The sequence below is a fragment of the Pipistrellus kuhlii genome, unplaced genomic scaffold, assembly GCF_014108245.1.
Source record: "Pipistrellus kuhlii isolate mPipKuh1 unplaced genomic scaffold, mPipKuh1.p scaffold_m20_p_3, whole genome shotgun sequence".
NCBI classification, from domain to species: domain Eukaryota; kingdom Metazoa; phylum Chordata; class Mammalia; order Chiroptera; family Vespertilionidae; genus Pipistrellus; species Pipistrellus kuhlii.
The window spans coordinates 36,509,373-36,531,722 of NW_023425529.1; the positions used below are offsets into that span (position 1 = coordinate 36,509,373).

General features: G+C 36.3%; 1 protein-coding gene and 1 pseudogene across 4 annotated transcripts in view; one reads left to right on the forward strand and one right to left on the reverse strand.

The window, feature by feature from the left end:
- The first annotated feature begins 2,895 nt into the window (after nucleotides 1-2,895).
- Nucleotides 2,896-3,462, forward strand: LOC123653072 (annotated as a pseudogene).
- Nucleotides 3,463-8,366: 4,904 nt separating this feature from the next.
- Nucleotides 8,367-22,350, reverse strand: part of GXYLT1 (glucoside xylosyltransferase 1) — a 33,817-nt gene continuing 19,833 nt past the window's right edge. For all 4 annotated transcript variants that reach the window (XM_036459105.2, XM_036459103.2, XM_036459104.2 and 1 more), the window contains 4 exons: nucleotides 20,324-20,575; nucleotides 14,499-14,622; nucleotides 14,024-14,196; nucleotides 8,367-9,362 (listed from right to left, as the gene is read on the reverse strand). In XM_036459105.2, the coding sequence (XP_036314998.1) occupies nucleotides 9,201-9,362; nucleotides 14,024-14,196; nucleotides 14,499-14,622; nucleotides 20,324-20,575 (711 nt within the window). In that variant the 3' untranslated portion in view covers nucleotides 8,367-9,200. The remainder of the gene's footprint in view (nucleotides 9,363-14,023; nucleotides 14,197-14,498; nucleotides 14,623-20,323; nucleotides 20,576-22,350) is intronic.

Sequence of the window (22,350 nt, forward strand, 5' to 3'; positions counted from 1 at the left end):
ATCAGTTTCAAGAAAGAAAATCAGGCCACACCCAAGAGCTCAAGAATGTGATGGTTAAGTACACAGTTACTCTGCCAAGGGGTCTCCGAGATTAAACATTTTTGCCCGGTGTACCTGCAAGGGTGCTTCTGGATGAGATTAGCACTTCCACTGGACTCCATAGACTGCCCTCCCCAAGGGCATCATCCAAGCCACTGAGATCCTGAATAGAACAAAAGGTGGAGGAAGGAGGAATTTGCCTTTTTATCCCTGCCTTACTGCTTGAGCTGGAATATCTCATCTTACCTTCTGCATATGGACTGGGATGTTTTTTTTGCCCCAAGCTTTATGGAAGTATGACTATATGTATTCTATGTGTACAACATGATGTTTTGATACATAAAGACAGTGTGAAATGGTTACCACAATTGAGCTAACATATCCATTATCTCACAGTTACCATTTCGTGTGTGTAGTACACTCTTAGCAAATTTCAAGTATACAGTATCTCTAACCATAGTCATCATGCTGGACATTAGACCTGTAGAATTTACTTTTTTAAATCTTTACTTTTGACTGGAGAGAGAAACATTGACTTGTTGTTCCGCTTATTTATGCATATATTGGTTGGTTCTTGTATATGCCCTGACTGGGTAAGGAATCTTCAACCTTGGTGTTTTGGAACACTGCTCTAACCAACCCATCCAGGGGGAATTTACTCTACTTATAACTAGAATTTTGAAATCTCTAACCAACATCTCCCCGTTTCCTCTAGCCTCTGGTAAAAACCATTCTATTCTATGCTTTTGTAAGTTAAACTTTTTAGATTCCACATATAAGTAAGATCATGTAGTATTTGTCTTTCAGTGATTTTTCCATCTTGTCACAAATGGCAGGATTTCCTTCTTTTTACAAGACTCAATAATATTCCATTTTATATATATCTACTAGAGGCCCGATGCATGAAATTCATGCAAGAATAGGCCTTCCTTCCCCCAGCTGCCGGTACTGGCTTCTCTCTGGCACCCAGGACCCGTGCTTCCCTCACAGCCCTGGCTTCATCAGGAAGGTCATCTGGACTAAATAGCATATTATGCTTTTTTTTATTATAGATTATATATATGGCAGCTCCTTTATCCATTCATCCATCCACAGACACTTATGCTGTTTCCGTGTCTTTGCTATTGTGAATAATGATGCAAAGAACATGGGAATGCCAGTATTGCTTTGAGATACTGATTTCATTTTAGATTGGGATTTACACCATCATTCTCACTGGTTCTCAGGCCTTTGGACTTGGAGTGACTTACAGCACCAGTTTCCTGGGTCTCCAGTTTGTGGCCAATTGATCGTGGGACTATTCAGCCTCCATAATTGCATAAACCAATTCCTTATTTTATATAGATATAAATATACCCCCCCAAGAGAAACCTAATACAAACAATATAGGAAATTTAAAAACAATAGACCAATGTTTTGCAAATTTGAAAAACAACTTGCTCAGAGTTCTATAAACAGCCAAATTATTCAATAGGGCAAACACAAACTAAAACATTTTCAGATGTGCAAAGTGTCTCAATGATTGCTTTCCCTTAATATGTATTCTTTTCTTCTTCAGCAGCAGTAGTTGACATGACAAATTTTATCTGGGCCCATATGAAGAACATGTGAAAATATCCCAACCTCCATTGCAGCTAGAGTCCATGGCTAGGTGTTGAGCCCAAGGAATGTAATCTGTGATACTCCCCAAAAATTGTATGAAAGCTGGAGATAGGCTCTTTTCCTCCTGTTTCTTCTTCCCTGCAATCTGAAAGTAGACATGCTAAATGGAAGCAGAAATACTCTTGTACCACTGGAAGAAGCCCTTTACTGGGAAATGACAAAGGAGCGAGCAAGAGAGAGATTGAGTCCCTGAGCACAGTGGAAACTCCAAATTAGACTTGACAACCATATTGATGCGATAGAGAAATGAGCTTCTATCATTAAGTCACCATTATTTTGGATTTCTGTCACTTGTAGTCAATTCTCATCCTAGGTAATCTTACCTAATACACAAGTTTATGAAGGTTTTATTTGCAGGTTACTAAATTCTATAAATATGGATATAAAACATGGTACTTATTTATTGGATTATTCAAATCCTCTGAATACATGATTGTTTTTGGTCTTGATGTACAAATTCAGAAAGAAGTTTATTAAAGATTGAGAAAACAATATCCTACTTCTGGGAGATTTTGCTACATGCAAACTATGTTTGATATATAAGAATTATGTCTTTTGGTAGATTATTGTACAAAATTGTTTAAATTATTACCATATTTTCCACGTATAAGACGCCCTTATGTATAAGATGCTCCCCAGTTTTCCATCCCAAAATTAAGAAATCACTATTTTAAACATTTTGCTGGTTTTCCTCTTAAGGCCTTCTTTTTAGCATCTTAAGGAGTTGTTCTTCCTCTTTTCCCCACTGTCTGATCATACACTCAGTGGAGGAGGTCCAAACTGCCTCTCTGAAGCTCTATTTCCATGCTCTTTTGCATAGCTGATTATATTCAGTTTGAATTTTGCAGAGTAAGACAATCACTTACCGGTATTTATCTTTTTATTTTTTACATCTTTATGGGCTCAGAACACTTAGGTTCCTGTTGCATGTGCGCACTTTCCACCTACAACTCCAATCATGCATCAACACATGTCAGTAACAATAAGGTTTGTGATTGGAGGACACCTGTTTGACAAGGTATGGGCAGCTACGCACTCATAAGGCTCCCTCCTCGGCTAAGTATAAAACGCCCCTTGGATTTTCAGTCTAACGGTTTTAGGGGGGAAAAATAGCATCTTATACATGGAAATACAGTACCACAGGCTCTGCTTCTCTGTCCTCTTGCCTACCCAGCACCTCCTCCCAGCGCAGATATGGCCTCAGGTGCCACCACTACTGCTATGAAGATTAGAATCATTGGTCAAACAGGCTTGATCCAGAAATCTTAGGATGAACCAAGAAATATGTGGATACTCATTTGGCAAGCCTTCTGATGCCTTAATTTTGGGGAAGACAGACATTGCTGATTGCGTCCTCCCTGCAAGGCATGGGAGGCAGCATACCATCATGCCTTCAGAAGTTAACTCTCAGGCGAGCATCCAGGCCCTGAAGGAGGGTTGTACTCCTGTCAGAGAGACCACAGCTCTCGGTTCCTTGAGGGCAGATTCAGCTGGGTGATGTTGTCATTACTGACCAGTTCATCAACAGGCCCACCCTGAGGCCTCAGACTTCCATGATGGGATTCACTCCTGTGCCAGAGGAGTGTGCCATATCCCAGTGGCTGAGACATTCTGCCTCCAAACCACAGAGGTCCTTATAGTTAGTAACTACTAAGAAGCTAGGATTCTGGTACCACTTAAAAGGGACAGTGCTTAATTGAAGGACTTTGTTTTAGTTCACCGACAGAAAGCTTCCTGTTTTGTACCAGGGGTGGGGGATGAGGTGGTGAGAGGGTGAAGAGGATAAAAAGTGGGGGGAGGGGTGGTATTAACATGACCACAGTTCCAGAGGTGGTTCTCAGTAAGGAGGCTGGACTTTGCTATGCAAGTGTTTGTGGCCATGGCAACAGACTGGGATTGCTGGAAGGAGCACAGGTAGTTTCAGTGGGCCAGGTTTTAAAGACCCTGAAAGAAAATGCCAATAAAGCCAAAAGTTTGCTCGTAGTTATCAAGCATCCTAACCCGAAACATCCCAGAGCTGCTTATGATTTCTAGAATAACTCAGACACATCATTTGGAAAAATGAAACATTTATTGAGATGTGTGTTTTTTTAGTAACAGCAACACAGTTTCTTAAGAAAAAGATGAGTTGAACTCACCCAAAACAAACCAAAGCAACTTTCCATTATTCTCAGGTAATAGTGGCATCTATAATCTTATATTCCCCTTTCAATAAATGTCAAGATACATAAAATACTTGGAGGAAGACATCCATATTATTCTAAAATCACAATGTTTTAGGGTAAAAAGCAGTTTAAGGGTAGTAATCTCTGCATATCACAGTACACCAGATGCCTTCTGCAGCTTTACAAACATTCTACCCAAATTATTAAAACATTTATGCAAAATGCTTGTAAAAAAAATGGAAACATCTGCAACAGTTCCCAGTGTCTGATTTCGGGAACAGGTGCAAACCATCTCCTTCATAGATCTTCTGTTATAGCACCCATCAAAAACCATTGGTCCAGCTCTCAAAAAACGAATACGAAGCATGTGTGTTCTGCTCAATTTTGAATAAATGATGTATTCTACAGCTATCCTACAAGACCTGAATTATTTTAGCACAACATTCCAATATTCCCTGAAGAGATTTTATACAAAAGTTAAAAATAGCTATTTTCCATCATAGTCAAAGTCAATTTACTTTTTACGCAACATACACGGTTACACTGTGTTCAATTTTTACACGCAGTTGCTATGGTGTTGTGTGTGTGTGAATATGCTCACGTATTCAGACTATGCATATACTAAGCATAATCAATGGCTCCAAATCAGTTAAGTTTCAGTTCAAAATGTCTGACCACAGATTCTCCAAATACCACTCACAGAATTAGTGGTGAGAGAATCTTTCATTTTTCTTCATATATTTTCAATGGCTCTCTGTTTTAAAACTGAGTCTACAGATAATTCTAAAGAAATAAATCCCATTAGACACTTGGAATTGTTGATAGATGAGGTGACAATACATATTTTCCATTTAAAAATAAGTGTGACATTGATTTATAATCAACTTTAAATTGCCTAGTCCAATATGCTATTTCATGTTCTCCTCATGGTTCTATTGCTAGAGAGTTGATTTAACATCATATTCCTTTTCAGTTTTATAAAAGAACATTCTTGTACCACCTTTTAGAGTTGTCTTAAGTTTATGTAACTTTATAACTTAGTTTTTAAAAAAATCTAGTTTCATGTTCAATGAATTAATAAACAACAAACATCAGAACAGTTCGGCCAGAATTTAATAGGCAAATAAGGGTTGCTTTGGCAGTGTATAAAAAGGTAACTGTTACATACAAATAATTCTTTAATCTACTTTTATCAAATATTAAAAGGCGGTTGTTTTAAGACACTTAAAATTACATTTAATAAATGGATAACTCACCCCACACCTGACATATTGCTCCCCTACTTTTCTTCTTAATTTACTCTAAGGAACCAAAAAAGCTATTTTAAAAAAACAGATCCACAGTCATTCTAAACACCTCAAAGAGGTCCTGACTACTACTAAAGACACTCAGCACCATCGTCTTACTTACTAGTACAATATAAACTACTGAAAAGTACTCTCTCTTAAGGTTTTTGCCTTTAATATATTTCTGCTCTCTCCTGTTCTCTTGAATCCATTCATACCGGCTCCACTGAAAATACGCAATTGAGGAATCAATAGATGTGACTGTTTAAGCTGCCACTCAAGGGAGGGCAATGATTCCCAAGCCTGGCTTCCTATCAACAACATCTTGGAAAAACGATGCAGTAAGTTCCTGGCCCCTTCACACCTAACGAAACCATCCCTCCACCCTAGCCTCTCCCAGGACTCTGTGTTGTGGTCTTGCATGATCCGACATTCAGAATGACTAAAGGAAAATGTTAAGGGAAGATGCTTGTCATTGTGTTTCCAAAGGCCCTACCTCAAAAACTGGGATCCAGAAAATAATAATGAAAATAATGTTCAATCATTAGCTCTAAATAAGTGAGTAGAGTGACTGGGAAATGAACTCCAGCATCAACAAATCTAACAAGGGAGCCGTGCTGCCTCCTCCATGAAGCCAGCACCTCCTGACCCTGAGGGCCCGCACTGCACAGGAGGAAGGCGAGCGGCAGGGGCACAGGGTGGGGGCTACAACTCCGCCTGTTTCCACACCACTTCTCTCCATCGCTCCATCTCGATTCTCCATCGCTCCATCCATACTCATTCCCTCTCTTCTTACTCTGCCTTTTGCCATTCTCACTCTCATTCCCATCCTTCCTCCCTTTTCTCACTTCCTCTCTTTTCCTTCTTTTTTGATCATTCACTTATATCATTCTTTTCTCTGCTTTCTCTTCTTAAAAACTCTTCCTTACCTAATATAAGCAAATTATTACTGGAGATACAATGATGTCAGAAACCATTCAGTTGAAGGGGATGACTGGGCAAAGCAGAACTTTCACAGGAACGCTGATTGATGTACATGACAGACGCCATGCAGAACGTTTTCAAACCCATTCTCTCTCGAGTCGCAAAACTTCCTAACTCATGACTGCTGGATCTCATGAGTTTGGAAGGGCGTATCGATTACTTGCAAACCCAAGGTCAGAAAGATTAAACAATAAACTTGGAATCCCTAAACCAGGAAGAGGACACAGACTTAGTTCACAGTATCATTTTCTTCCCATTACACCACTAACATCTAATTGGAGGCAGGATGAGAGAGCAACAGTAAGCAGTAATATTACTTCAGGCTCTAACGCATCCAAAGGCAACTGGGTTACCTAATACATTCTGAACTATTCTTCACGTGGGGATTACCGTATATGTTTTTTTTTAAATATATTTTTATTGATTTCAGATAGGGAGAGGGAAACATCGATGAGAGAGAATCACTGATCAGCTGCCTCACGCACGCCCCCTACTGGGGATCGAGCCCACAAACCAGGCAAGTTCCCCTGACTGGAATCGAACCTGGGACCCTTCAGTCTGCAGGCCAACACTATCCACTGAGCCAAACCAGCCAGGACTGTATTTTCTTAAAATGTAAATTACAATATATATTTCTAAAAGTCTTCCATATTCTTTTAAGATAACTAGTTCATACACATGAAGTGTGACTATATTTTAGTCAATTCACTTTGGTAATACTGTAGCCCAGAGATAGTTCTGAGGTCAGAATTATTCTAACATATAGACTCAAAAAATATACAATGTAATTTATATAAACTGCATAGGTATACTATTTTATAAAAAGAAATGTAATATTCTCTAAGTTGTTCTATAATTTAACCTCATTAATGCTGAGAGCTGCATTTCTTGAGAATCCTCAAGGAAAAAGTTACCTTACCTAAAGATAAACTCAGAAAACTCATTTTAATATTTTTATGGACTTCCTGTGATATTCTAAGTTTTAGGTAAAATAGTCCATAAGTAGAAAGTTTTCACCATAAACCAATTTATGGTAAAATGCCCAATCAGGCCAGATCTGGATAAAACAGATGAAGAATCTTCCAACTGATGGACAATGTGTAATGTGTGGCAGTGTAAATAAGCCACATGTGTGAGACCAGGGTATACAGCCCAGCTGGATTAAACGACCATACTCTACACGGTCCCAATCATATCAGAGCCCATGGGGCTGAGATTCTCTGTTCACTGAGGAAATTAAACCTAAGGAACTTACTTAGATACAAATTCATCTGCTGTCAATAACCCCAAGTACTTCGTCTAATATTTCAGAATCACGATTATAATCCACCAACTGTGCTAAGGATTATGATATCCTAATTTCAATTTTCAAGTTGGCAAAATGATTTCCAGTGGTTCCCAAACTAGCTGACATCAAAATCACCTGAGATGTTTATTAAAAATAGAATCATAATGTGACTCATTTCTGCACCCTGATTCTCACACTGGAGACAAGCAGGGGAATCTGCTTAAGGACTGGAGATGCATTTAATATGGAGAAAGTATAATGTCACTGTAGTTTCTGAACTGTTCATGGTGGTGAAATCACATGCTGTCTGGAATTTTCTTTAAGATACTTTAGAAAAAAAAGAAAAAAGGATAGATGATGCAAATATGGCAAGATATTGAGAAGTGCTTGATCTGGACAAATAGCACCACCATATTTTTCTCTCCGCTGTGTAATTTTTAAATTTCTTCATTTAAAAAAAAAAAGTCTGCAGACCTCAATCCTAGACACAGTGGGCCAGAAGCCCCAGAATCCATTCTCAACAAGCTCTCCCCAAGAGTCTAATGCAGCCAGACAGGCAATGGTCTTATTTGGGGACCATTAACAACAACCTTCTATATACCCTCCAAACTTAGAGGTCAAGGACACTGAGAAGTATTTTTTTTTTTTTTGTATTTTCAACATAAAAAAAAAATAACTGTCTTAAAGTGATGTTCAAAAAGGGAGGCTATTCACATTGACCCAAACTACTTTCCTGTAGTCAGAGGTAACAATTTTCTTAATCCCAATCATCCAAGATAGTTGTTTAAATTAAGGCTCTATATATTTGCTTCTTCAAAAATATCTTGCAAAGCTATTGAGGTAGAAGAAAAAAAGTTAAATGACCACCTTCTCCTGCTCTGTTGTAACTAAAATTACTGTTCACAGAAGTACAGAGCTTATGCATTTTGGTCCATCACATAGTTTACTATTTAGGTTTTCATTTTATTATCATTTCTTTTTCTGCTTCCAGAATGCCCAGTAAAGCTGAAATTCTTCATTTAAAATGACAAAAAAAAGTGTTTTTTCCAAAACATTTAACGATCTTAGATCTGAGTTTGGCAAGACAGATTAAAAATAAACACACGAAAATACTATATTTCACAAGCATACACAGACTAAAACACAATTATCACTGTTTTCCCTCTTTCTTATACAGTGCCATTTTAAACATGCAGTTTACTTGTAATCTAAAAATAATTTTAAATGTGATTGTCAAAAAAAAAAAAGATTTTAAAACAGAGATGAAATCTATGAAGGCACACATGGATTGTCAATGGTTATATCACATTTCTTTAGAAACAGAATCTTTTCTGCTCCTGTAAACGTTTTTCTCACACATTTAAAGTGAGGTTAGTGCTGGCAAAATTATTGCTATACTCACAGTTTGCAACCCACTGTGTATGAGGTACATTTTCTCCATTCATATACCCCGTCCCTTCCACTATTCTTTCTCACTTGAGCTTAAGAGTCAACCAAAGTCTAGAGGCTACAAACAATTTAGTATTTTCATCAATACTGGAATGACAGCAAATCACATTATAAAACGTCAGAGATGAAAAATGTCTTCTTATTGGAGTCCCAAGACTTTAATTTATTCTTCATTAAATGAATATATTGCTCATTTAACTTCCCCAGGAAAAAGAAATTATTCTGAAGATGAATAATTCTTTCCTGAACACTTCATCCAAGACTATTTCTTCACGTTTCCTCTATATTTTGTTTGTTTAATTCATTTGACTTAGTAGTCTCCAAGAGTCACCTTTCCTTGGGTGGTCGATCATAGCGGTCTTGGATGCTTTTGGTTAGCCGTTTGATAAATATTTTGTAAATTTTCCCGCAGTATGTATGCACTGTCTTTTGCAATTCCAGTTCTAAAGGTTTTAACAAGGAATGGATGTAGTCATCTTCAAAAGAACACTAGAGGAAGAAAATAAAAAGACAAATATAAATATGTAATTAATTTTAAATAACTTCTTCAATCAATTTAATATTGACAACCTCCCTTTAAAGTCTCATTAAAAACGCCCTGGCCAGTGTGGCTCAGTTGGTTGAGAAAGGTCGCCGGTTCCATACCTGATCGGGGCACATGCCCAGGTTGCCAGCTCAGTCTGCGGTTGGTGTGTGTACGGGAGACAACCATCGACGTTTCTCTCTCACATAAATGCTTCTCTCTCCCCCGCTCTTCCCTCACTCTCTAAATTCAATAAAAACATATTTTAAAACAAACTAAGTCTCACAAAAGCATTTTCTCAACCAATATTTTCAGTGAAATAAACAGAACTATGGTCTCACATTCTGGAGGAGAAGAAAGTGATGGTAATCGCTGGGGCACCAGGGAGAGCTTTCCACAGAACAATGGAGGCAGGGCAAGCGAAGGCAGAGTTCTCACATGTTCAGGGACAGAGACGACCCAGGGATTCTACTAATGTGAGATGACAGCCACAAGCTCGGGGAGAAACGGATAAAAGCCCCAAATCCCTCCGATGCAAACATAGCCTTAAGTCACTGCATTCTTCCATTCACGTAACAGTGAAGTGCCCATAGAGTAGTGCAGTACACAACTGGCATCTGGTGTTCCCACGTGTGCCTACCCTGACTGCAGCCTCTTCCCACACCGCAGGCTGTGCCTCGCTCATCTCCACCTTCCCTTTTCTGCCTGGTCCTCATCCTCACAGCTCAGTTCAAGTGTCAGCTCCTCTGAGAAACCTCTCCTGACAGTTAATCACTCCCTCCCTCGTCACTGGCACACCACTCAGTACACAGACTTTCAGGAAGGTTGTGCTCTGTATATAAGACTGCAGACTGAAAGGCAGCAAAAAGCGAGACTATGATGACCACAAGTAAATAATTCAAGGCATTTTCAAAGAGCAAGACATGTTTTTAAAATATGGCAAAATGGCAGTTCAATCCAGCAAATGCTGGGTACAACCATGGCTCTGGCTAAGAAGGTTGTGTAGGAGTAAGCACTCAACTCTCTTGCTGAGATAGTTATGCAAATATAAGCAGAGTGTGAGAAGTAAATCAAACTTAACACAGAAATACCAAGAAATATAATAATTCAGGATGATATACATTAAGCAGAAAATACCTTACAGAGCAATAAAATACTTTGTTCCCATTTTGAATTGCAATTTTTAACCTTAATATTTTTATTCACTCAAGAACTAATATTTAAGAAATATATATGGATTGTAAAAATTGATTTGCTGGCAGATATAGCCATGCATTTACAATTTAAAAATGATACACATTCTTTATAATTCATATTGTTCACTGTATTCGATAGCTATGACTAAGTGTCTGTCTAAAACTTGCATAAATACCTTTGTCTGAATGCAATTCTTTTAAAAATTACACTTCTCACTGAATTATAGATAAGGGAAGATAAAAACACTAGCCAAAAGTACCATAAAGGGTGATTAACTTCATTAAGTTGAAAAACATAAAATTATTAATTCAGTATTTGAAATAATCTTAAAAGATTTATTTTTAAAAAATCAAGTGTAGTTAATCAGCTTAAAAACCAACTCAACATTTTAAAGGTATGTATTTATAAAAGATAAAAGATCAAATAAATTAGAAAGATTTAATTCTTTAATAATGCATTTTTAATGCTCAAAGGAAACAAAGAAATCACATTTTTATAAGTATGCATTTCTTTTCTATTCTGCAAAGTCTCAGATCCTCCAAAAGTCCTTTTGTTCATTTTTATCACCTTTTGACAATCCATGAAAAAACATCATTAAAATATGATATTGATTTCTGAATACTGCGTTAAATGAACATCAACACTAAATTTTATAATCCTCCAATGAGTGTAGCTCAGTGGATTACAGTTGTTTTTTTTCTGATTCCTACTGATGAGGCTGTACTAGACCAGAGGTTTCAGTCACCAGCAATTAATAAGAATTGGAATCCAGCGCCCACATGTAAGCCGAACTAGTTACTCCCATGATTCATTTATGTCTTGTCTTCATATCCATATAAGATTAGGCACAGTCTAGCCTGACAGCAGAACTACATGAGATAAGTGGTCACATATACTTCTCCCTAAGTACCAGTGAATTAGCTGCGTGCATAGTGAGTGATACAACTCATTAAACAAAACCATAAATTCAACCTTCATTTGGATTTGCCCCAAGACTTGGTCCCCAACATATTCAGACCTGGTTCCATGCATCACCCTAGACATATGAAGTATAATCACCTTCCCTTGTAAAACCACCTTAATTACACAAAAGGGGACTACAAGAACAAGAAAAAAGAGGGGGAAAATATTAATGGGGCAGGGATAGGAGAGGGGGAGTATAATTTCCATCCAAAACTCAATAAAAACAAATGCTTAAACCAAAAAAACCCATTTACAAAAGCAACAAAAAAGATAAAATACTTAAGCATAAACTCAAGACAAATTTAAAATCTATACAGAAAACTACTAAACAATGCTGAGACACAAAGAGAAAGACAGCCCTTGTTAAGATGTCTCAACACCATCAAAATCTCAGCAGCCCCTAATATCTGAAGATTTTTATGTAGTTAAAAGTGTTGGTATTTGTGGGAAAGTAAATATACAAGATCTAGGAACACACTGAAGACAGACTATGAAGATAATAAAATACAGCACAAAGTGAAATACTGTGGCATTGGTGCACAAATGAACAGATCAATGGAACAAAATAGAAATGAAAATGCAACTTTAGTATATGATAAAATCAGTACCTCAAACCTTTGCATTAAAGACGGACTTTTAGCTCTGGTCAGTGTGACTCAGTGACTCAGTGGCTCTCTGGTTCAATTCCTGGTCAAGGGCATGTACCTGGGTTGCAGGTTCCCCACCAGGATTGGGGCACACTTGGGGGTCAACCAATTGATGTGGCTCTCTAACACTGATGTTTCTCTCCTCTACCCCTCTACCCTCCTTCCACTTTCTTTAAAATCAATGGAAAAAATTTTCTTTCAGTGAAGACTAACAAACAAACAAAAAAGATAGACTTTTAAATAAATGGCGTTTGGACAAGACTGCCATTTGGAAAAAGATCAAATGCAATCCATTGTTCACCTAATTCAAAAGACTAAATTCCAAACTAAGCAAAGGACTAAATTTAATAAGTAAAATACATAGATAAATATTTCTATAACCTAATTGTAGTAAGGAAAAGGCTATCTTATTTTGACTTTTTACAAAGAGGTTGTTAAACATGATTAAACAAAATTAAAACAAACTGAACAGCAAAAAATGCCATAAAAGAAGTGGGAGAAAATATTTACAACAGAAATCACTGATTAAGTACTAATATCCCTAATATACAAAGAACTTACTATTGTCAGGGAGATGCTAAATACAGACTTTGCAAACATGCAAAAAATGATTGAATTAATTATATAATTTTTTTAAATATATTTTATTGATTTTTCACAGAGAGGAAGAGAGAGGGAGAGAGAGTTAGAAACATCGATGAGAGAGAATCATCGATCAGCTGCATCCTGCACACACCCTACTGGGGATGTGCCCACAACCAAGGTACATGCCCTTGACCGGAATCTAACCTGGGACCTTTCAGTCCGCAGGCCGATGCTCTATCCACTGAGCCAAACCGGTTTTGGCCAATTAATTATATACTTTAAATGGATGAACATTGTGGTATATAAAATGTGTATCAATAAAGTTACTTTAGCCCTAACTGATTTGGCCAGTTTCTAACTCTCTATCCCTCTCCCTTCCTCTCTGTAAAAAAATCAATAAAATATACTTTTTAAAAAATAACAGTTCTTCTTGACTGTTTAAAAAAATAAAAATAAAAAGACTGGTTTGAGCAAAAACCAACAATCACTACTATTAATAACTATTACTATTTATGTTAAAGACAGAGTAAAACTTTATGGACATTTTGGACATTTTGATGAGTAGGGTATTTACATGATTTTACAGAGTCTCCCCAAAAACTGCTTTCAAGAGGACAAATACCTATACAGTGCATAAACTGAACAACATTTTGATTGATTGGTTAAAATCAATGTCACAAATAAGAGGCAAGCAGACAGAGGTGACTGAATGTGACACCCTGAAAAGAACACAACTCCACTTAAATAGTATTCTGACCAGGAGGGCATACTCTGAATCTAAACACAAAGAAACATCAGGCAAGCCAATATGAAGAACATTCGAATAATGTAAGGAATTAAGGGGCTCTATTCCTCCCAAAATACCAATGCCATAATAGACAAAAAAAGATTGAAAACCTGTTCTAGATCAAAGAAGAGTAAAGCTCATGGATGATAGATAAAAGTATTGTATCAATATTTTATTTCCTGAGTTTGACATCTGTCCTGTCTGTTGGTAATAAGAAAATATCCTTGTTCTAAGTGAAAACACACGTAAGTTTTTAGGGACAAAAGCACATTATTCAGAAAACAAACAATGTATGTATAAAGAGAACCAATGATAAAGCAAATGGGGTAAAATATTAACAGCATATCCATCTTCTTCAGTAAAGGATATAGAAATTTTTTGTATTGTTATTACAAGTTCTCCATAAGCTTGCAAGTATTTCCACATAAAAACATTTTAAAATGCTTACATTTCTCAGTGCTTCATAAATAGCTCTAAATGCTGGCTGCTTATCATCATGGTAAACACCTCTGTTTCCATGAAGAATAAAGATTCCTTCTTCCTCTGCTTCTTGGCAATTGCTTCCATATATACAATGATCTGGTCGATAATTCCATTGACACGGAAAAACAAAAAGACTTTCTACGTGAAGAAAGACAAAACAATTAAGTAAATAGCCCTAATCCCAAAGAATTAACATTTTGCAAAAATTTTAGTTTAAAACTACAGTCCTTACAAAATAAAATTTAAAATAGTAAAAAATACATTTGGCTTTTAGATCTCGGACTAAATCAATATTCAAGAAAAGTTTTACTCTGTCTTTAACATAAATAGTAATAGTTATTAATATAAAGCCAAAATCAAATAAGTACATTTAATTTTGACTAAATAACTCCTGTATTTTTTTTTACAAATGCAAAGGATTAAAGAAATTAAATGATTACCTGGGTTATGAAAAAATATGATATTCAACAGATCTTGATCACCCCACGTGATATTCAGTTTGTATTTCTTGAGCAATGGCATCAGTATGTCTCCCCATCGCATCCGCACAGTTGTCATATCATTCTATTGGTAAACACAGTAAAAAGGTCCTTAAGCTTCCAGGCTCAAAAGGGTGGCATGATGACAGTTCCTCATTCTCCCCTTAGCAATCATTACAGATCAGGAACTTCTTTTGTTACAAAACCCAGTGATGCCAATGTAAGCCTTCATGTGAGTAAGGCTGCCCAGCTGGAGTGGAAAAGATAACAAAGAAGCTATCTGAAGCTGCATGTAGAATTGAGAATAATAAAGCTGGGAAGGAGATGGAAAGAGAAAGCAGGCAATGGTCTGACTGAAACCTCATCTGAAAATGCAGACCACTTTAGTACCTATGCCATATGTCTAGACAAAGTACCTCTGTCTATGTCTATGTCTATATCATAGAGTTGTTGAGGATTAACCTGTTACCATATAATTAAAAAATACCTGGAATAGTACCTGACACATGGCACACACAAGCAGTTAGCTATTACTGTTGTTGCCATGATCACTATTATTCTTAGACTGATTGCTAATCTTTTGTAACTGGCATTTCAGAGAGCATTCAAAATTGATATAAAAAATAGATACTGAATTTCATCAGTTGCCTTTCAGCCTCATAGCTCATTATTTTAAAACACTAGAAGCCTGGTGTATGAAATTCGTGAACGGGGGGAAGAAGTGAGGGGGGTTGTTTGCCTCAGCCCAGCTTGCATCCTCTCCAATCTGGGATCTGGCCTAAACGGAAAGTCAGACATCCCTCTCACAATCCAGGACTGCTGGCTCCCAACCGCTCACCTGCTTGCCTGCCTGATTGCCCTAACCTCTTCTGCCTGCCAGCTTGATCACCACCTAACTGCTCCCCTGCTGGCCCAATTGCCCCTAAGTGCCCTTCCCTGCAGGCCTGGTCGCCCCCAACTGCCCTCTCCTGCAGGCCTGGGTTCCCCCTGCAACTGTCCTCCCCTGCAGGCCTGGTCACCCACAACTGTCCTCCCCTGTGTCCATATGGGGTTGGCCATCTTGTGTGCTGGAGTGATGGTCAATTTGCATACTACTCTTTTATTAAATAAGATGAAGTCAAATACCTGAGGAAGCAACAAAATTGAAAGAGGGCTCTGGACCACAGAATCTGGAATGTGAAGGGATGGAGTTGAATAGTAAGCTTCTTATACTTCTGTGACTCTCTTAAACTCTCCAGACTTAACCCAGTATTTCTCTAAGTGCAGTTTGCATCATGCCAATCAATGAATTTTTATGACCTCTATAAGACTAAGTACAAATATTAAAAGTGAGGTTTAGAAACTTTTATAGAATTTAACAGAATTATATCTATTTAATCTTATATTTTAGTTAATTTATTTATATAATTTTTTAAAACATGTTTTTATTGATTTCAGAAAGAGATAGAAGGAGATAGAAACATCAATGATGAGAGAATCATAAGCTGCCTCCTGCACGCCTCCTACTGGGAATTCAGCCTGCAACACAGGCATATGACCTGACTGGGAATTGAACCATGACCTCCTGGTTCTTGCGTCAACACTCAACCACTGAGCAACACCAGCCAGGCTTATTTACATCATTTTAGAAAACTATTGGCTCATGGCAGATTGCAAGTTGAAAAAAAAATTTGATCCTTCTCCAAAGTTTGAAAAACATTTTGTAGGCTATTCTAGGATATATAAACTTAGTGGAGGTATAAACAATATATCCTTGAAGAAAGCGAAAGAAAAAGCTAGAATTCCTGGGGGAAAAAGCCAAAACATTTAAACTAAATGTGATTTGCTCAAATTGTTTAGCTTTGTGTGAAATTTGTCAGAATGTAGTAATCACAGTAATAAAGGAATCTAAAGTCCCTCCCAAAATAATCTGGAAAATGACCAAAACTAATTTTACTTAAGGAAATAAGAAAATATTTTATTGAAAAAATTACTGTGAAATAAGTCACTGAGCAGGTTAACACAATATTCTTAGGATTTGAAAAGAAAAATATAAACTGCACGAGGATAAAGACCAGTAACACCTTCAATAGGCAGGGACTGGTGGGCCCATTGTACCAGGCCATGTTCAACTCTTCACTGCGTTCAATCTATTCAAATGCAGATAGATAGATTTAAACACACACACACACACACACACACACACACACACACACACACACACATCTATTCAAAGAAAAAGCAATGAAAGATATACTACAAGGCCCAGTGGAGTCTTGGAGGGTAGAGTGAAGATCAAAGAGGGGAAAAACCTTTAAGACTTAAAAATCCCACTAGGAAAATACTGGATAAGAAACAACACTAATATTATTTGCTGATGACATAACTAAAATATTCAAGACAACCAATGAAAAACAATGAGAAATCAAGTCAACAGAATTAGAAAAATGGCCTAAGGATATGGACAAATAGCCATTACAAAGGAGGAAAAAGAAATGACTAAAAATTATAATAAGATTTTTATCCACACTAGTAGCAGTGTCAAAAAAACACAAAGGAAAAGATATGAGTTATTTTTCAGCCATATAATTTCAAGTTCATACTAGTACATACAAATAATAAAACCCTATCAACCGTCTCTATAATACTACACTCACATTAAAAATAAATGTGACTGACTGCATGTACTGAGAAAAAGCAATTATATCTTTACTAAAAAAAGCAAAGTGAAGATATAGAATAGGACCCTATATGTAAGTGTTAATATAAACGTGTATCAGTTTCAAATGCCGTTTTTTAAAAAAGTCTAAAGTTTGTCATTTTGGCAAAGAAATGAAATTGGGGCCCTGGCCAGTTTGGCTCAGTTGATACAGCATCGGCCTGCAGACTGAAAGGTCCCAGGTTTGATTCCAACCAGGAGCATGTACCTTGGTTGCGAGTACATGCCCAGCAAGAAGTGTGCAGGAGGCTGCTGATGGAGGTTTCTCTCTCATTGATGTTTTTAACTCTATCTCTCTCCCTTCCTCTCTATAAAAAAATCAATAAAATTAAATTTAAAAAAAAGACAGAAAACTGGGGAAAGCGGTGTGCAAAGGGGAAACTTGTTTTTTGACTCTGCATACTATGAATCGTTTCAATTTTTATAAACATGATTGAGCCCAGCCAGCATGGCTCAGTGGCTAAGCATCAACCCATGAACCAGGAGGTCATGGTTAGATTCCCAGGTCAGGGCACATGCCTGGGTTGCTGGCTTGATCCCCAGTAGGGCACGTGCAGAAAACAACCAATTGATCACTCTCATTGATGTTTCTATCTCTATTCCTCTTCCTCCTCTTTAAAATCAATAAAAGATATATTTTAAAAAATTTAGTTTTGTAATTTAAAAAAAAGTTGGCAAAAAGGTTTACAGTTGTATGTAAAACAAGTTTATTCTTGTATTATTATTTACCAATTATCATAGTATTTTCCATACAAACAACTATAGACCTACTTTTACCAACCTCATAGTTTTAATTTATTAAATTTAGCAAATCTACTACCAAAATACACATTATATTAAAATCAATTATTTTCCCTTTTAGAATTATGTATGCTTTTGAAAATACATAGGTTCATTACCATTAAAAGTCTACCTTATAATATAAAACTGACAGGTGGCTATTCATATTATATTTCAGCAATGCTAGAAACTGAAACTCATCAAATTAGTTACTCCACTAATCTCTGAAAAGTTCTATCCCTTTTGGTAATATGTTCATTGATATTCTGTTCTCATAAGGTATAGTGTGTGTGTGTGTGTGTGTGTGTGTGTGTGTGTGTGTGTGTGTGTGTATTACAATAAAAATCCTCTTTATTAGTGCAATGGGGTCCACCAGTCCCTGTCACATACATCTTTCAAATATGTAGAAACCACCAGCATGTCTACCTCACATTAAGTGTTCTCTTTTCATGCAGGTAAGAATTATGGGATAGCACTCACAGATCTGTATGAAACAGTTTGTAAGGTTATTACAAATAATTAAGTGCTCTAAAATTTAAGATCTGTGCCAGGAAAAATCAAGATAATGTTTGCTACAGATATATAGCCTAGAAAGCAAACCAGAAAACAAAGTAAGATTATAAAAAAGGAATTAAAAACTCAATGAATTTTGTAGAAGCATCCAGCAACCATAAATGTAATAATATTTGAAAACAAAGCAAATTTGTATTGTTCTCACTGAGCAAGAGTAGGGTTATTTGGAACATAGAGACAGTAGGTATGAAGCAAACTGTGCCTACTAAATTAATGTACAATGACTCTCATATTTTTCTTCATTAAATAGTCATTAATACACAAAAGAAAGCTAAAGTTTGAAAATTTAGCAATTACTTAAACTTCCATATCTACATCCCCAGCTGGTTTAGAACATGCCATAGACAAAAATAAAAGGGGAATGGGAGAAACTGTTAAAGTATTTAAGAATGACATTTAAATAAGTAAAAAATAATCATAGATTTGAACTATATAGCTGTATTTTGAAATTTTTAAAAAACTGAATAATGGTGTTACACTAAATTATCACTAAGGTTCTTTGCAACACTAAGTTTCTCATAATTCTGTGAATTTCAAATGAAGGGTTACTGAGAAGTCACATTATTCCTTAGCAGATAATCTTACAGCACCATCTTCTGGTATAATATTACTATGCATAGAAAAGTAAGAAAACTCATAGTTTGAAATCTTATTTAGAAAAATTTATGGTATGTATAATTTTAAAATTCAAGATATATTAACAAATTGGGTAACTAAAGAAAGATGTTCACTTTTAAGCAAGAACAAAGATCACACCAGCCTCATTCGTTCATTAAATTGTGAGAGACAAAGGTAAAATGAAATCAAGATTTCAGAAAGGTTCAGAAAATGAAAAAGATTTACTAAAAAAAAAAAGAACACCACCACCTAGATTTACTAGTACTAGATTTACAAAATGATGGATATAACTGTCTGTCCTAAGACTGAAATGTCAGGATGTGGCAGCAGAGTGGCTACAAGCATCACTGCTGCCTATACCCAGAATAAGAGGGAGGTTTAAATCAGACACGTAGAAAGGAGAATTAAATGATGATGTAAATTTTCTATTCCACCAGAAGCCATAAGAAAAAGATCTGACAAATATACATATAAAACACCCATATACTCATATCAGGTATGACTTAATATCTCTTATGTTCATTTCTGTCCTAACTAGATGTAAAGTAAGTCTATAAACAGTAAGTCTATATGGGTGTTACAGAGGTCATGGTTTTTAGCTGACATTTAAGTGCTTACTTTGTGGCAAACTCTGTACACTTACTATGTGTTAGCCACTGTTCTAATTTCATCCTCACAAAAGCCTATGATATAGGTAATGTGTTACCTTGCCATCCTCATTTCACAGATGAAGAAACTAAACCCCATAGATGAGAAAACTTACCCAAGATTCTAGTGTTTGAATCAAGCCAGCATGCACCAGAGTCTTAAGCTCTTAACTGCAACTCTGTGTTCCCCCAAGATGTCTCACACTTTAAATTCAAGTATTCTATGGTTGCACAACTATAGAACGACTGCTGCTAAAAAGGTGATGTTTGCGTTAGTTCACTTCACTGTAATGTCATCGTTTGAACAATGCTCTAATAAACAGAATACTAAGAACACGCATTTCTTCAAATATTTTAGATAAATGGAAATATTCTGAATAGTTTAATATAGTTTTCAACAAAGCAAAATTAAATCGGAAACCAAATACTTCAGCGGGAAAATAACCAACTACCTATTATCAGGGATTTACCTTGAAATACTTCCTCCTTATTCTAGTCATGTTCATCAACATAACTCCAGAGTTCACTCCAGTTTTTCCATAGTATGGATGTCTGGCAAAGCGATTATACCATCCTATTCGAGGCTCTTCATGTTCTGGTGCCATTGCAGCAATTTGTGTGGAATTAAATTTCTTGAGTAAAGACCAAATGTCATCAACGGGCCGTAAAAAAAGGATATCAGTGTCGACATACAATAGTGAGTCAACTTCTTTCAGGATTAACTATAAGGAGAGATATTTGAATCGTTAACTATAATTCTATTTATTTTAGTATAAAATATAAAAGATTTAATTATCAAAGAAGAACTTAAGAGATAAGCTAATTTACATTAACTTTTACAGCAATTTTTCCTCGATCAGTCATTCTTTGCAACAGCGTGTTAAAGATACTATGCTAATCTTTATATTAACTTTTAAAAAAGAAACAGTATCAAAACAAATAAGAAAACTAACAATAAGAATAAAATAAAAAGGATATGCTCAGAGATTAGGGAGAAATCTTAAAGAACATAAACTTAAGTGAATTTCTATCTCAAATCTTAATTTCTTGAGATAAATACAGAAATAAACAAATATAAATAAAGATATGGCCCTAGCTAGTTTTTCTGTGGTTAGAGCATCCACCTGTGGACTGAAGGGTCCTAGATTCTATTCTGGCCAAGGGCACATGCCTCGGTTGTGGGCGTGTAGGAGGCAGCCAATCAATGGTCCTCTCTCATCATTGATGTTTCTAAGATCCCCAGTAGGGGGCGTGTAGGAGGCAGCCAATCAATGGTCCTCTCTCATCATTGATGTTTCTATCTCTCTCTCTTTCTCCCTTCCTCTCTGAAATCAATAAAAATATATATATATATTTTTAAAATATATAAATTTGTTCCCTTGGCCTGCAACACTAATGGCTGGCACCTTTACATCACTTTGGTTTCAACTAGCAAACGGTAGAGCCAAAATTGAAACCCAGACCACTTAGCTTAAGTTCATGCTCTTATTTCTGTGCTTATTGTCCGCTAACAAATCAAAGAAAATGTGCACATACTTAGTAAGAGTAAAAACAAGATTTGTATTGCAAGACAGATCAGCTATGCTGCTACTTCTTGAGAAATGTTAAATCTCCAACATATCTTCTACAGGGATTTTCAAAGGCAATTTTTGTTTTTTATTTCTGCCTTACCCATGAATTTTAGAATCTTTCTCCTACAAATTTAAATTTATTGCCTATCTAGTGTATCAGTAAGACTCAATAATTATGTTAAGCTAAACCTTTTTAGTTAAGAATATAATGAAATAAGAGCTTGATCTTCATTCTGCTCCTTTTCAAAGATGCTACCTCCTCCTAGAGCTAAAATTAAGCAATTACCTTAATGAGCAGCTAGGAGGTTGAAAACACACAATTCCCGCCACCAGCTGGTTTAGTATCAGGCTGAAAAATATCTGATGGTTGACTGGAGTGCCTGAATAAAGCCCCCAATTAAAAGAGTATATGTACATGAGTCTGTAGGTCTGTCTGCCTCTCTGCTGTGGAGTCAAAAATGAGGGCAACTGTTTTTATATCAACATTCTGTTCTGTACCACGATACAATGTGTGTTTCCAGATTACTGGATTATTGCAGACTAGGAAGACTGCATAAAACTCCAAATTCAGACATAAGATTAAATAATAACCACATTAAGTATTTTTTGTGGAAGAAGTTGACAGAGCCTACATTAGTTCTTTTCATCCATTAAAGGAAGACAAACTCAGTAAAAGAAGAGAAAAATAAAGCATCAATTTATTAAAATCTGAATATTTTAGATTTAAAAATTTATCATCAGGGTTTATCGCCAGACAACATTACCAAAAAACAGCCCCCTGAATAAATGGTTCTCATCTCCCTGTGAGTTCACAAGCCTTAAATTGTGTTTGTGTTAAAATATTAGTTAGAAAAGGTAAACTGATTTGGTGTAAGACAGAAGGTGACACTACCATTGCATTTCTACTGGCAACAGATGACCTCGAT